At 46.5% G+C, this 17,401-nt stretch overlaps 1 protein-coding gene across 3 annotated transcripts in view; it reads right to left on the minus strand.

Moving 5' to 3' along the window:
- LOC137436665 (laminin subunit alpha-1-like) overlaps window positions 1–17,401 on the minus strand; it is a 296,063-nt gene that overhangs the window by 88,081 nt on the left and 190,581 nt on the right. For all 3 annotated transcript variants that reach the window (XR_013624965.1, XM_078786676.1, XM_078786677.1), the window contains exons 29-37: window positions 16,791–16,919; window positions 16,581–16,702; window positions 15,263–15,352; window positions 14,462–14,655; window positions 5,457–5,599; window positions 1,966–2,064; window positions 1,610–1,721; window positions 1,207–1,357; window positions 851–1,061 (exon numbers count right to left, since the gene is read on the minus strand). Coding sequence is in view for 2 of the 3 variants with exons in the window: in XM_078786676.1 (XP_078642802.1) it covers window positions 851–1,061; window positions 1,207–1,357; window positions 1,610–1,721; window positions 1,966–2,064; window positions 5,457–5,599; window positions 14,462–14,655; window positions 15,263–15,352; window positions 16,581–16,702; window positions 16,791–16,919 (1,251 nt within the window). In the remaining variant the exon portion in view is untranslated. The remainder of the gene's footprint in view (window positions 1–850; window positions 1,062–1,206; window positions 1,358–1,609; window positions 1,722–1,965; window positions 2,065–5,456; window positions 5,600–14,461; window positions 14,656–15,262; window positions 15,353–16,580; window positions 16,703–16,790; window positions 16,920–17,401) is intronic.

Below are 17,401 nucleotides of genomic sequence, written 5' to 3' on the forward strand. Positions count from 1 at the left end.
CCGGCTTGGGATCCTAGGATCCTGGGTTTGAATCTCGGTCGTTCACTGAATTAACACCAGGGGGGTTGACTCAGCCTGTCATCCTTCCGAGGTCGGCAAATTGAGTACCAGTTCACTGGTAATTCCCTGTGTGTCGCAAGAGGTGACCAACAGGGTTGGCGGCAGGAAGGGCATCCGGCCATAAAACATTGCTTCAAAAAGGGGACCAGGTTGCCCGAAAAAGGCCAACATCCGCTCTGCGGGAAAAAATGGCCTCTAAAGGTGGTTCCTATTATAGTGGGTGGAGTGAAGTGTGTAGAGACCCTTAGTGGGTGTAGAGAAGTGTTTTAGGCCCCCACAAAAATAGACCAGGCAACACCGGATGCCTCTGCTTGTAGTATATAAAGCACATTAATCTGTTTATAATCCAACAGCAAATCTACCACCACTACTTGTTTAACGGCTCCAATTATTACAACCATCCTATGGTGGTTTAAAGGTTTATGGTTTAAAGGTTTATGGTTTATGGCTGGTTTAAAGGATTTATCCCAAGTCTTTCACGAACTAGGTCATGGCCAGGCCTGACGTTCGACGGGTGCCAGCGATAACTCACCTACCCTTGCAAAAAACACCATGGGATCTTTAATGTCCACCAACAACCAGTGCTGGCAGATGGGTCTTCCAGCTTAACGTCCTTGAAATGGACGATGCACACATTGATGCCTCGCTCTGCATGCGAAACACCAGTGGGGCAGTTTATAGGTGGTGAAGATTCTAACCCAGGCTAGACAGCTCAAACATGAGGATGCATATCTTTAGGCCATCCTGCCACCCCCAATGCAACAGCATATGTGTATTCCTATTTTCCTACCTCAAGATCATTAACCTCAACATCAATGTTCTCAGCAACCATGTTTGCCTCCATTTCTTTGTCATTGGCTTCTATGATCTCTCCTTCCAACAGTTTCAAATCATCATTTACATTCTGAAGCTTCTGAATAATGGCTAATGATGATGCTTTGTTCTTCTCTCTTGTTGCATTGAAAGCATTGCTCACCTTCTTCAGCAACCTCGTTGCCTCCCTGTTGCACAGGTGGCAAAAAAGGTTTTACGCAACAGGCAAAGATATACAACAATGTTTCCAGAAAAGCTATAGAAGTGTGGGTTGTGTGGAACAAAAGTGTGTAAAATTGACATTTAAGGTAGGCCTAACAATTAGCATCGCACGTTAGCTCTTCTTCAGTGTGTTGTAACGGTTCGCTAAAATCTCTCTTCCGCATCTCTTCCACCATCCTCTCAAGTTCCTTCATTTCTTCTTCATCAACATCTGGTCTTAAGGTGCCATTGGTTTCTTGACTGTCCATTTCCACAATAATCTCTAGGCACAGATATGCAAGATATAAATGATTTCATTTACGGATTTAAAAAGGACATCAGAATTGCCTGTGTCATAAGTAATGCAAATCCTTATTTGTAGATGGGGAATTCTGAGCTTCCCCACCTCCCCAAAAAATTCCAAATTTTCAAAAATAAATTTCCGCTTCCCCCAAAAATTTCTGATTTTACACACAAAACTCTTTTCAGGTATAAAACTCCCTCTTCCCATGAATCACAAATCAACTTCACCCACCTCGAATCTGTTTCAAAATGCGATCGATGGTTGAAATGTGCTCTTTTAAGAGGCGATGTGCTCCTCCTACTCCAACTTCCTTTTTGTGAACATTCTGGGAAACCTGTGATGCCTTGGAGGAAAATAGTCAGAAAATTAAAGCAACTTTATTAACTCTGTTACTCGTTATTACTTTACTTTTACTTTTTACTTTACTTTTACGTTACTTTTACTTTACTTTTACTTTACGTTACTTTACGTTTTTTTCCTTTTACTTCTTACTGTTACTTTGTTTATTGTTGCTTTATTTACTCTGTTGTTAGAAACCTTTATTACTCTGTGGTGCAAGTGTGTAAATCTTTGTTAAAAGTACTTACGTTATTGCTCAGGGCAGCAATCCTTTTGGTCAAATCTGCCAAAAGTTTATCTGCAGAAGCAATCTCAAAAACGGGTTGTTTATGAGACATCAGCTGCTCCTGAAATGAAAATACCGTTGAGTCTCGTTATATCGACCAGATATGCTCCATGGACTGGTTGTTATATCAAAAATTCTCCATATCAGGATTCCCCTGCACCCCTCAAGGGAATTCTGATATGGAGAAGGCTTCTCCTGATATGGAGACGGAGAATACCTCTCAAGCACACATAATAAACAGGCATGGCACAAGTACCATGTACATTAACACACTGTTACCGTACATGAAACAACTGTAACTGTACATGACAGGTGACTAGCAACCTTAACTAATAACTTCATTAACTAGAGGTGCTGTATGTTTAGGTCGACAAACAACTGTGATGCAAACAAGGAGGACAGCAGCATTCACATTGAGTGACTAAATAAAGTACTAATTAAATAAAGTAAATAAAGTTACTAAACTAGAACGGCACTCAGTAGAGAGCATACCTCCACCTGGTTGGCCATATCACTCAATGGTGAAGAATCACTTAAGAATTATACGAGCTGGATCCAGATCTTCACCAAAATTGAATGGACTCTTCCTTGTCACACACACAACCTGTCCACAAAGGTTCGTCCAAATCCATCCATAACTTTTTGAGATATCCTGCTATTTATCGTTTTTGGCCCAAAATACCAATGGTGAAGAATCACTTTAAAAAATAAATAATTCTCATATCCGAATCCATATTCAAATCTTCACCAAAATCGAATCGTACTTGTCAGACACCCAACCTGTCCACAAAGTTTCGTCCAAGACCGTCCACAACTTTTTGAGATATCCTGCTACGTATCGTTTTGGGCCATATCTCCCAATGGTGAAGTATCACTGAAACCATTCTACTAGCCAGATCCGAATCCGGATCTTCACCAAAATCTACTCATCTTTGCTAAATTTCGTCCGAATCCGTCCACAACCTTTTGAGATATTTTGTTCACAAACGGACAGACAGACAGGGGTGAAAACATAACCTCCATCCACCTTTGGTGGCGGAAGTAATAAAGTAACAAGAGATAAACACACAACTTAGGGTTGCAAATCTTCAGATGAACCTGGCTCCAACTTGTGGATATTGCAATGCGCCTCAACAGCTGTCACGAGTCAAACTAGTCGTCTCGAGCCCAAACGATCAAGGTCTCGACTTGAAACTCATTTCTCAAAGGTCGAGTCCCAAAGTTCAAGTCTGGAATCGAGAATCAATTCGAAAGTGTCGACTCAAGTCAAAGCTTTTAAAAATCCATCGCATATTATTAATTTACCTTTCAAAAGCATATCGGACCAGGATTCAATTATGAAACCACTATGTTGTTGCATCACCAACTGAGGTTTGGCTGTACTGCTGACTAGGGTGCCAACAACAATCACCTTCTCTTTACGAAAGCCGCTGTGAGATCTTTTATGTCCCGCAGTAACAAATGGTGGCACATTTGACATAGCATAGCATATTAGCGTATGTGTTCCCCTGTTACCCATTACATCATTATAAATACCTGTACCAATTTTGATTTAAATCCCTGCAGCTGTTCTCAACTATCACATTTTTACCGGACATGACCTCCGACCTTTGACACTGAAATCTAAACAGTTCATCTTTGCATCATAATATATACTTACACCAAGTTTGGTCAAAATCCCATCACTGGTTCACAAGTTTGATCGGTTACATAATTTTAAGAGGTGAAGCTTCATTATTTGTCGATCTCCTTCCTTCCATCCATCTGTCCATCAAAAATGAAGAACAACCTTTCTAACCCACCGTGTTTAATTCTAGAGGGTAATTCTAAACGGTTCTAAAAGGTTATTCTCTAGGGTTCTAAAGGGTAATTCTAAAGGGTAATTCTAAAGGCTAATTCTAATGGGTAATTCCAAAGGGTAATTCTAAAGGGTAATTCTAAAGGGTAATTCTAAAGGCTAATTCTAATGGGTAACTCTAAAGCATAATTCTCAAGGATAATTCTCATGGGTAATTCTAAAGAGTGATTCTAAAGGGCAATTCAAAAGCGTGATCCCAAAGGGTAATTCTAAAGGTGTAATTCTAAAGGATAATTCTAAAGGATAATTCTAAATGGTAATTCTAATGGGTTATTTTAAAGGGTAATTCTAAAGGGTATTTCTAAAGGGTAATTCTAAAGGATAATTCTAAAGAATAATTCTAAAAGGTAGTTTTAAAGGATAATTCTAAAGGGTAATTCTAAAGGGTAATTCTAAAGGGTAATTCTAAAGGGTAATTCTAAAGGGTAATTCTAAAGGGTAATTATAATGGGTAATTCTAATGGGTAATTCTAATGGGTGATTCTAATGGGTAATTCTAAAGGGTAATTCTAAAGGGTAATTCTAAAGGGTAATTCTAAAGGGTAATTCTAAAGGGTAATTCTAAAGGGTAATTCTAAAGGGTAATTCTAAAGGGTAATTCTAAAGGGTAATTCTAAAGGGTAATTCAAAAGAGTAATTCTAAAGGGTAATTCTAAATGGTAATTCGAAAGGGTAATTCGAAAGGGTAATTCTAAAGGGTAATTCTAAATGGTAATTCTAAAGGGTAATTTGAAAGGGTAATTCTAAAGGGTAATTCTAAAGGGTAATTCTAAAGGGTAATTCTAAAGGGTAATTCTAAAGGGTAATTCTAAAGGGTAATTCTAAAGGGTAATTCTAAAATCTAAAGGATAATTCTAAAGGGTAATTCGAAAGGATTATAAAGGGTAATTCTAAAGGGTAATTCTAAAGGGTAATTCTAAAGGGTAATTCTAAAGGATTATAAAGGGTAATTCTAAAGGGTATTTCTGAAGGGTTCTAAAGGGTAATTCTAAAGGGTTTCAAAGGATAATTTTTGGGGGTTCTCCAGGGTAATTGCAAATACTTCCATTTGTTTCAAGACTTTCCCTATTTCATACTACTGTTTCCTTCGGACATGGGTGCGATTTTTTTTTTTTACCTAATGTGACCTCTGACCACTGACCTCTTGACCCCATAATCTAATCAGTCATCTTTGTATCATTATACATACTTGCAGCAAGTTTGACTTCGATCCCTTCAGCTGTTCTTAAGTTATCGCGGTACTAAAACCTATTGCGGACGGACGGACCGCCAGACGGACAACCAGAAAACATAATGCTTCTGGCAACTTCATTGGCTGAGGCATAAAAAAGTAAATGGTACTCAAATCCGAGACCCTAACTTGAGTTATACGGACATGGCACACTTATGAAGAAAACACACCATGAGGAACAGGCAGCACACCAATGGGGCACCTGATAGTGCACATGATCCTCCACTTAAATGCCATCATACACAGCATCTAATGCCATCATACACATGGGAAAATACAGAATTGTTCTATTAAATACAAGAGGAATTTGCACGTGGCCTTCCTAATTCCATGAGTTTTCTGAAGTATTCCTGCAAAAGCGTACCCACAGTGTGGCCGCCGTATCCTCAAGCTGTGCCAAGCGTTCATATGGAGCAGGGAATGAACCACTGAAGTTGAGTGATGTGATGTTCCCCAGCAAAGCATCCATGTCACTGAGCAGCACTCCAGCACAGCTGTCGTCACAAGCTGGTCACAAAAATCATGTATTTTGGTTTATGGATCAAACTACTATTACTTTCATAACTACACAACCGCAATAACAATATTATTTAAACATCTTTTATTTATTGATACACAGTATTTAACTGATGACATAATCATTGCATTGAAAGTGGAGATGAGCAAGTTACATATGGTCATGGTACTATTACACTATGGGTCTATTTTATTTTTTATTTTTTATATATATTGTTACGGACACGACTTATTAAGATGTTATGCTGGGCCGAGCGGAATGGCCGCCGTGTTCGCACAAGTTACCCGATTATACTCGAACGTTGGCCGAATCGCGCTACGCTAGATCAATGAAGGAAAGGACACAACGGCTGGGTTAAATGACACGACACCAGGGGTACAGTTCTCAAGACCTCCGGAGGAGGATATAATATGGGGTATGCAGAACGTTTAGATTACACGGCACAAGAGGTACAGCACAGAAAGGTGGGCACTTAGACACGGTCTTATCTTAGCCCCGACAGACCACAGACAAACGGGACAAGACTGACTCACACAGGGATTGATGGCAAGGGAGGGCAGGTAGTCGATGGCTCAAGGTGCACCTTGGCTCAGGGGGCAGAATCGACTCGGTCCGGTCCAAAAGATTCAGGGAGGTGTCTCAGCGCTCGGAGGTGGCGTCCTTCTTTGTCCAAGCTGAGGCGCATCTGACGTCACCTCCGTCTTCCTGCGCATATCCAGCGGGGAGTGACACGCCCTCGGCTCGTTAGCTCCGCCCCAGATGGAATCGGTCCGCCGCTTCTTATGGGGTGCGGGGGGTTACCGGGCTCCGCCCTTGACGAGGAGCTGACAGTGAGCCCCTGAGGGGTAACCCCGTCGGAGCACATGGTCAATGGCGGCTAACCAAGCCGGAGTGAGGACGCGCACTCCCCGCGCCGCTGTTGTTGTTGTTGGTGTTGTTGTTTCATGAGGAAGAGATGCGGGGAGGTATTGGGAGGTCCTAAACTTACTACTGGTGCCATACAATCACATTCTGGTGCAACGAAGACAGTCGAAGAGTCAGAATTAATGGAAACGAGTCCTTAACTGACATAGACTAAGAATAACTAGCAAGATGTCCTATAGTTGTCTACGTGAGATGCGGTGAACCTGGGCACGACATTTAATGGGGGAAAAAGGGGAAGGTCGGGGCTACAGAGTGTTGTTTACAGACAATGGGACTAGGGAATGGGGGATTGGGGATAGTTGGGGAGTATTGGGGAAATAGGGGAATATTTACAAGCGGATATGGATGGAGGCCAAATCCCATATCCGCAACATTGCACCCTTCTCTACCTCGGGGCGTCCCAACCCGATAAATCTTTACCTACGTTAGTGTGGCACTCAGATGTAGTTCCCTCTACTATTAACTCAACCCTGAGTGCGACAGTTTTACAGATGTTCACAAATGAGTAAATATGTCCCCCTGCGACGTTGCACCCTTCTCCTCACAGAAACCCACCCACAGGATAACCGAATCGCGGAAAGAATTCTCAAACTAAACATACAGCCGGTAGGGAGCATTATTTACACAAGACTACACTGATATTTACACTACGATCCAGGACCTGTTTTTGGAGGAACACATGCAGATGTTATGCATAGAGAGAGCACGCATGCCAGCATCGATACACCAACCCACGAGTGCTCTGTGGCCCTACGGCCTTTAATAATGTGCAGAGCACCCCATCCAAGCACCAAAAGCACCACCCCATAACACAGTCAGCACCATCCGGTGCACCAATAAAATGTTCATAAATCACCGGTGGTGTCGCAGCTGGCCGATGTTCTGCCGCTGGTCTTGCCTTCGTGTGGTGCACTTGGCCTTCTTGCTTCTTTAAAAATAAAGAAAGGCGCCAACCGCGTCCATTTCTGTATTGTGGTGTCAGGGGGCCAACTATTAGTGGTTCACCTGTATGGCATAGGTGCCACGTTGACCCATAGGTCCATCAACGGGTGGTGCTTGCCCGCAAAAGAACTGCGGTCCATGGTGGGCGGCCACAAACATTGCGGTCCATATGGTGTATCGATCCAGGCAGCAAGCAGCGAAAGTACAGGCCCACAACTGCGGAGCCAGCACCTCTCTCTCCTCTCTCTCTGCCCCAAAGCCAGATCCTCGGAGGTGGGAGACAAAAGAAGAAGACAAGTGAGTAAGGTGGTAAGGGCGCAAAAGTGCACGCAACATTAGGTAATGCACACTAGGGGCACATGGGAACCAGGTGAGACAGGTACGTTCCTACCGTACGCCCCCCCCCCCCCCACCAGGTAACCTACATTGCCCCTCCCTTACCCCTTACTGTATCCACACAACTCAACACTACCCATAAGCATCTACTTTACAAATCAACAAACGTCCCTACTGTCTTCCCCGTTCCTCTCATAAACCAAATTCGTCTTCTCTCCCTCCTAACCAATCAAATTTGCTATTTCCAACTCTCATCAAAATTTGCCATCTCCAACTCAACATCAAAATTTGCCATCACCAATTCATCATCAGTCCCTCCGAAGGAGGGAGAGATGGAATCACCCCAATGTCTTATCCACGTCGTGATGCGTCTCACCAATCCACACAGCAATTCTCCTTTCCTGCACACAGAACAAAGAAAACACAGGTGTGGAGTCATCATCACCACAGGTAAGTGGCTGCGTATGGTGCGACAGGTTCATCAATCCTAACTATTTCCTAAATGACTTTAACAACTTTACATTACCCGGGGTCTTTCTCCTGCCAAACCATTGGCCCTCTTACACTATGGGTTCTAAAAACCAATTCCCATTGACCAAACTGTGGTGCTTTTCAATTTGGGGTCTCACTCCCCCGATTCATCTCCCGGTGCCCTCGCACAATTTCTGGGCCGCGACGTGTAGCTCTCCCAGCAGGTCTACCCACCTGCACACCTCCACCACTGCAGTTGCCTCCGAGCTTACCTGCTCCTTATCCTAACCTAACTACCTGGGGAAGGCCCTCTGGCGCTCTCCCCACTCGGTGCCCTCTCTGGCACTGGGCTACCCGGGTCCGTCCTCCGGATCCTCGGGCCCCACTGACACTAACGGCTCCCAGAGCCCACCTGCGGCCTCACCTGGCCGACATCCTCACAGTGGTGGAGTGCCCAACCAACTACACACACTAACAGGCTACACGCCCAGCCATTTCCACAACACTAATGCACCCATCCACAATACCATTCTGCAACCGCACCACAAATGCCAATATCCAACCACAATTTACCTATACCCTTTACCTAACACTTACACTACCCGCCCCGGGTACTCGTGAAAGGGGTCCACTCTTCCCCCATCCACACCTTCGCACCACGCACACCACTCCGTACCACTTACTCCAACTCTCTCCACACACCTGTACTTGCACACCTGTGCTCTCACTCTTGGTGCCGCCTGCACCCTTCTCTCCCCAAGCGCATTCGCGCTGATCCACAACACTCACTACTCACACACTGCTCCACACACCTGTCCAGTTGCACACCTGTGCAATCACACCTGTTCAATTCTCAACCACACGGCATCATCTCATCTAACTACTCCCCTCTGAAACTTGCGCTTCCCAGTCGCCCCTTTAAACTATTGCGCTCCCTCGTCATTATAATCCACACTAATCTACCTGCGTCCCCACTACAGGTATCAGTCACTAACTAATCTTAACGTTACCTACTGTCATCTTCGCTAGATCCCTATCAATATCCTTACCCACCCGGGCTAGTTTTCACTGCCATCAACCCCATAAACTATAGCGCATTTGCCCCACCCATGGGAAGGGTGGCAGGGATGCCATCCCACCACATCGGGACCATCGCTCACTACTAATTTTGCACATCAAATTTCAACAAATCAAAAATTTGCCACTCACTACCCATCATCTGCCAATCATTACTGCCAATGCTGTGCCAATCATCCAATTTTGTTTTTTCCTAATTTTGGGGCCAAAACACTATCCTCGTCACCCGTCTACTCACTAATGCCTCTCGGTGCGCCAATTCCTGTCCAAAGCCCGGTTTCGTAAAGCCAAGCCATGAATGCGGGTTGTTTGGTGCCAGCGGCTGGATACGTCCCGCATTCGGGGCAGGGACGGGGGCTTACCCGGCCCGAGATCCCACGCACCATCTCGGCACGGAGCCATCCCATGGCCCGATCTCGACCTGCCGGAATGCCTCAACAAAAAGTGGTCGCCATGACGACCCTTCCTATCGGGCTGCCAGCTCCGCCTAGTGGAGCACGGACGCGGCCGTTCAAAGCGAGGCCCGGCACGCACCGAGGGCCCGATTCGGCTATAAGTCGTTCTAACCTCTAACCCAGTTACCATCGATGCCTCACCTGGATGCTTACAAGCATACGCTACCCCTTTCTTGCTCATACCTCCAGCTGTTCCCATGCTCCTCGTACCTTTCCTTACACCCCCAGGTACACTCATTCCACTCACAGCCTTGGTCACACACCTGACCACCGAACACTTTGGCACACATTCGTTGGTCGCACACCTCACCAACACACCTCTTCGCGCCCCCTCCTCGGTCACCTCCTCTGTGACAATCACAGGTGTGCCCTCACTCGCACACCCAACCACGTGCCTCACTACCAATTCCAGCGTGCATTCCCACTCACGCTCTACCATTCCAGGTGTGCATCCTTCCATTCCAGGTGTACACCCTCGCTCACCTGTCACAACCAACTCACGCTCCTTGTCACTCTCACTACTCTCACCACCACTCTTGACAACGCACTCCTTCCTCATGCACCTGTCCGTTACACACCTTTCTCACGCACACTCTTGCGCACACTCTCCCGTCACACCCTCTGTAACACTCACCACAGGCGTGCATTCTTCCTTGCCTTTGACAGCGCACTCTTTCCCCATGCACCTGTCCGTCACACACCTTTCTCGCGCACACTCTTGCGCACACTCTCCCGTCACACCCTCTGTAACACTTACCACACCGCGCTTCCATGTGCTTCCTCGCACACGCGCTACGACCGACTCACTCTCGCCAGCACCCTCACTCCTTGGCACGCACTTTTTCCTCACACACCCCAGAGTCGGACTTTCTCGCACACCTCCTCTTCCGCACACCAGACCTGTCGCACACTTCACCAACGGCCTCTCACGAACACCCGGGTCCATCTCGACCCCCAAGCTCCTTAAATCACCTGGCGCATCATACGCACGACCATATTGGTCACCACTTACACCGGGTCCTCTTCCTCTTCGCTTCTCCTCCATCACCTGCGAATCCCTCATCCGGTTAATGAGCACATCATCACGATCCAAACACAGACTTCGGACCAATTCTTTTATCTCCTCTTTTATCTCTTTCTTATCCCCTCTCCGTCGCTTCTTAATTTCGCTAACCCCTTCTTCCACTTCTTCTAATTTCTGCTTCACCTCTTTTATTCCCCGGTACGTCTCCTCAAGCTCGTCCTCCAAGGCTACCTTGACCGTTTCCATGTGCGTCCTCACCTGCCGGTCCTTCGTCTCCATTACCTCTGTCACCTCGTCCAACCTCGTTGTCAGTCCCTCACGTACCATCCGACATTCCCTCTTCGTCGCTATCAAGTCATCTTTCAGTTCTTTCTGTGTCGCTCTTAACCCTCCTAATACCGCAGTGTTCCTTTGAACCTGCTCCACTAACTCAGTCTGTCCCACCGTCAGCTGTTCCACCTCCTGCGTCAGGTCCTCTATGCCCCCTTGTAACTTTACAGTCCCCTTTCTCACCTCCTTCTCCATGCGCTCCTTACAGTGCCTCACCTCCTCACGCACTCCTCCGACCTCCTCACTCACACCTCTTCTGATCTCTTCTCCCATCACTTGCATCTCCTGCCCCGATGCCACCCTCATCTGCTCCATTTCCTCCCTGTGAGCATCCAACTTAATTTCTACCCCCATTCTGACCCCCTCTATCTGCTGCCCCATTTGTTTAACTTCCCTTTCCGCTTGGTCCCTCATGTCCCTCAATTTGCCTTCCATACTGTTTTCTAACCCCTCTAACCCATTTTTCACTCCCTCTATCTGATTCTCCTGGGCAGCCATTCTATTTTCCACCCCCATTAACCCATGTTTCACCCCTTCTATCCCATTGTCTAACCCCTCTAATTTCTTGTCTAATCCCTCACCGGTACCACTCGCTTCGTCCCTCATTACCCCCATTTGGCCTTCCAATCGCTCACCCTGAGCATCCATCCGGTTCCCCATTACCCCCATTTGGTTTCCCATTACCCCCAATTCGTCCCTCATTGCCCCCATACTGTTTTTCATTTCTTCATTATTCTTGTCCATAAGGGCCTTCATTTGCATAAGAAAAAGGTTCAAATCCACCGGTGGCGCTACTACGGTCGCGGGCGTGGTCGCCGTGGCCATGTGCGAGGCGCCATTTTGCACGCCCGTAACCTCGTGCGCGACGACGCTATTTTGTGACCCTGCCACCCTCACTGCTTCGCTCTCCTCATGTCCCTCAATTTGGTCCTGGATCGACCCTGCCTCACTCTCCTCTACCGGAACCCAGCCGTCTTGGTCTGCCATAGCGCGACTTTCAAAATTCGGGTTTTTATTTTTTTTTGTAAAACACAATTAAATTTCGCCGTTATAATTTCGAGCGCGTGAAACGCGCTCCGGGACCGATCCCACTTCCCGACACCAATTGTTACTCTAATAGTACAATTGGTGTTCCAAAATTTGGGCTAAATGAATTTAGTCCCAGGTCCGAATCCAACTCCTGACAACCAATTGTTACGGACACGACTTATTAAGATGTTATGCTGGGCCGAGCGGAATGGCCGCCGTGTTCGCACAAGTTACCCGATTATACTCGAACGTTGGCCGAATCGCGCTACGCTAGATCAATGAAGGAAAGGACACAACGGCTGGGTTAAATGACACGACACCAGGGGTACAGTTCTCAAGACCTCCGGAGGAGGATATAATATGGGGTATGCAGAACGTTTAGATTACACGGCACAAGAGGTACAGCACAGAAAGGTGGGCACTTAGACACGGTCTTATCTTAGCCCCGACAGACCACAGACAAACGGGACAAGACTGACTCACACAGGGATTGATGGCAAGGGAGGGCAGGTAGTCGATGGCTCAAGGTGCACCTTGGCTCAGGGGCAGAATCAACTCGGTCCGGTCCAAAAGATTCAGGGAGGTGTCTCAGCGCTCGGAGGTGGCGTCCTTCTTTGTCCAAGCTGAGGCGCATCTGACGTCACCTCCGTCTTCCTGCGCATATCCAGCGGGGAGTGACACGCCCTCGGCTCGTTAGCTCCGCCCCAGATGGAATCGGTCCGCCGCTTCTTATTGGGTGCGGGGGGTTACCGGGCTCCGCCCTTGACGAGGAGCTGACAGTGAGCCCCTGAGTGGTAACCCCGTCGGAGCACATGGTCAATGGCGGCTAACCAAGCCGGAGTGAGGACGCGCACTCCCCGCGCCGCTGTTGCTGTTGTTGGTGTTGTTGTTTCATGAGGAAGAGATGCGGGGAGGTATTGGGAGGTCCTAAACTTACTACTGGTGCCATACAATCACATTCTGGTGCAACGAAGAGTCAGAATTAATGGAAACGAGTCCTTAACTGACATAGACTAAGAATAACTAGCAAGATGTCCTATAGTTGTCTACGTGAGATGCGGTGAACCTGGGCACGACATTTAATGGGGGAAAAAGGGGAAGGTCGGGGCTACAGAGTGTTGTTTACAGACAATGGGACTAGGGAATGGGGGATTGGGGATAGTTGGGGAGTATTGGGGAAATAGGGGAATATTTACAAGCGGATATGGATGGAGGCCAAATCCCATATCCGCAACAATATACAAGATCGGGGCTCGTGTAAGAGCGAATATTAATCACAAAAAAACAAACTGACACATAAAACATAAGATAAAGGGAGCGGGAGACAAGATGGGGAGAGGGAAGCACACACGTACAACATTTGAGAGCAGGGACATCGGGAGATCTGTAGGAGGGAGAGGGCTTGGGGGGAGGAGGCACGGGAAGGGGGGGAGGGAGGGGAGGGAGGGGTGGGAGAGGTGGGAGAGGTATAAAACACATGGACACTGCTCGGACTTCCAGGAAAGAAGTTGGTATTTCAAAAAAGTGGATCTGGGGTGAATTAACGGGGGTAGAAAAGATCAAGGTTTTGGATGAGGGAAGATAAGAGATGGTGGTAAACAGCTGCTTTAAAGACCTGGAGGGAGGAGTGGGATTGAAGAGAGTGAGGGAGTTTGTTCCAGAGGCAGGAGTAAAGAGGAATGACAGAGTGAAGGTGAGCAGAGAGCCTTGATTTTGGCAATTTCATCAGAAGAGGGTTGCTGGCAGATCTTGTGCGACCTGTTGGAATATTTGGGGGACAGAGCACAGAGAGAGCTGGGGGAGCAAGGCCGGAGAGGAGTCGGTAGAAGACAGAAAGACCACCAACCTGCCTGCGGTGAGTGAGTGAAAGGCCCTCGGAGTTAGTGTACGGAGTCTGAGTTAGCTATTACGGGATACAACATGGGACATTTGTATGAACGACCTGACTGTCGACGGGATAGCCAGCTTTATAACCATTCCAATGAACAGCATGCTCCATAATGCAGCACCAATACCAGCACCGTGCCACGATGGCAATTTTAGTCAAATTTGAAACTCAGCAAAGATTACACCGCAAGAACGAAACACCTAACAACGCACTATGGTGCCAACTATGTTATCTTTCCAGCACCGACAGAACCGGCATCTTTCAACATTCAGTGATTGAAAAGAAACCCAAACTGAAGGAAGTACATCAAACTTAAACAGGAGTTGTGTATAACAGGTAATAACGTAAAGGTGCATTTCTAAATGCTTACACTTACAGACACATTTGTTGTCCACGAGCATGTTGAGAGGCTTGCACTTGTCGCAAGCTCGGCCTGACATTCCTCTGCGACAGGTGCACTGCCCCGTCATGCGATCACACGAGGTGGACATGGAGCCTTCAACATGGCAAGCACAAGACTCACAGGATCCACCGGGGGCACGAGGGTCTCCATAAAAACCTGATGCACATCTAAAAATACAAACCCCAAGAACTGTAAAATGGACTATTTGTTGATATTTAGCTCACCTGGAATGAAGTACAGGGGAGCTCATCTAATGGCGCGTTGTCCGTCCGGAAACACTTGAAACATCTTCTCCGAAACCGCTGATGGGATTGCGACCAAACTTGGCACAAAGGATATTTGTTGTGTTGTGAATAAAGTTTGTTCACGGCATAAAAAAAGATTTCCAACATACCAAATATCGCTTTAGCTAAGTTTGGTCACAATCCCATCAGCAGTTTCGGAAAATAAGTTGCATGTGTTTACGGACGGAAGGACGGACGGAAGGACTGATGGAAGGACCCATAAGCCAACCCATAAGCTCCCCAGAACTACGTTCCAGGTGAGGTAAAAAGGGAAGGCAGATTATCTCCTTGTTGGACAATAAGGTGGAATAGTTCTTTTTCTTTCAAAACTAATTTTAGATGAGTTCAGGATGTGGTTTTGTCAAAGGAGGATTTCTGTATCAGACCTATCAAAAGCATTATAGTGCATACCCTTAAATATTCAATGACAAGATACAAGTATGACGCACGTAGTGAAAAAAGAAACAAGTGTGAAATTAACCTGCCTTACTTCTGGCAATGTCGCCCTTCGTAACCCAGCAGGCAAGCATCACAACGGTAAGCACCGTACATGCCTTCAGCTACGCAGGTTGGGCTGAAACTATGAGCAGACACACATGGGAAAAAACAGGTGGCAAACTGATGCAATGAAGAAAGAAATGATTTGACTAATTTTACAATTAAGTTTATGACTCCCCAGTGACTCCTCACTCTCTGCAGACCTGGACAAAATCACAGACTGGGCAAACAAGTGGAACATGTCTTTCAATCCTGACAAATCTCTCACTCTTACGATGTCTCTCCGAAAAGACCGACTGGACAACCCTCCCATCCACTTTCTGAATAATCCTCTCCAAGAAGTTCTGTCACTCAAGCTTTTGGGTCTCACCATCTGCAATGATCTTTCCTGGGAAAACCACATTTCAAATCTGGCCTCCAAAGCCAGTCGCAGACTGGGCATGCTCCGTCGTGCGAAGTCCTTCCTTGGCACACCTGAGCTCCTCACCACATACAAGGCTTTCATCCGCAGCTCAATGGAATACTGCTCTCCCCTCTGGGCTGGTGCTCCTGCCTTACACCTAGCTCGTCTTCACGCTGTTGAAACCAAAGCGTTCAGAATCATTGGAATCTCCCGCGATGAAGCTGATTGTGAGGGCCTTTCACTCACTCACCACAGGCAGGTTGGTGGTCTTTCCGTCTTCTACCGACTCCTCTCTGGCCTTGCCCCCCCCCCCCCCCCCCAGCTCTCTCTGGACTCTGTCCCCCAAATATTCCTACAGGTCGCACAAGATCAGCCTGCAACCCTCTTATGGTTAAACTGCCAAAATCAAGACTCTCTGCTCACCTTCACTCCTTCATTCCTCTTTTCTCCCACCTCTGGAACAAACTCCCTCTATCTCTTCAATCCCACTCCACCCTCCAGGTCTTTAAAACAGCTGTTCACTACCATCTCTTATATTCCTCCATCCAAAACCTTGATCTTTTCTACCCCCGCTAACTTCACCCCAAGTCCACTTTTTTGAAATACCAACTTCTGTCCTGGAAGTCCTTGGTGTCCTTGTGTTTTATACTTGTCCCACCCCCCCACCCCCCCTTCCCACGCCTCCTCCCCCCAAGCCCTTTCCCTCCCACACATCTCCCTGCTCTCAAATGTTATGTTTTTGTGCTTCCCCTTCTCTCCCCATCTTGTCTTCCGCTCCCTCTTTTTATATATTTTGTTTGTCTGGTTGATTTGTTTGTGAAATAAATGTTAGCTCTTTCACGAGCCTCGATTCAGTATACAAAAAGAAAAAGAAAAAAAAAGACACTGGGAAGCTTTTTGATAATACCTGTTGAGTTTTTCCCCTGGACATGCACATGGCACACATGTGTCCGTGTTCCCAACAACCCGACTAAAGAAGCCCGGGGAGCAAAGCTCACAGTGCTGTCCCGTCCTGTTGTTGTGGCAGTTCTGGAGGGTAGGGAGAGGGTACAATTGTCTTCAGGTGTATCAATTTTCATTTGATGGTGGCGATGTACTTTACATGGTAAAAGATTACCAGGCAGCGTCCAGTCTTGGGATCACACGAAGCACTGCGATTATTGCATTTGCAGGGAATGCACGTATTATAACTTCTCCATGGAGAGTAGTGCTGGCTTGTATTTCTGTGGTATCCTGAGGCACAGTCCTACCAAAACAAAGCCACAAGTAATATTTGTACAACAATGTCTGCCCCAGGTAAGAATGATCTATCGATTGTACACTTGGCGTTGAAGAAGTTGGTGGACTACGAACAAAATATCACCTGAAAACTTGATCACCTCTCGTCCGTTTTTATCAAAACAGGTGCGTGTTTGGTTGTGTTTTTGTTATTTTGGTTGGCTGTGCATTTCCAATAGTTACAATGGATTGTCCCAACCACAAAAACCTTTATACATATATATATATGAACAGGATTATCCAGATAGTCATCTGAGCTATCTGTGGGACCCTGACCGAGCATGCAATTTTCCCACATAGAATTGCCACTCTTTCCGTCAATGCTTCCGGGCCACTCGCTGCAAACCATCGGAGCACGAACGGCCTGAACACAAGAGGGTTTATATATATCTATCTATCTATCTATCTATCTAATATATATATATATATATATATATATATATATATATA

The sequence above is a fragment of the Myxine glutinosa genome, chromosome 11 (genome assembly GCF_964187855.1).
Source record: "Myxine glutinosa chromosome 11, kmMyxGlut1.1, whole genome shotgun sequence".
NCBI lineage: Eukaryota > Metazoa > Chordata > Myxini > Myxiniformes > Myxinidae > Myxine > Myxine glutinosa.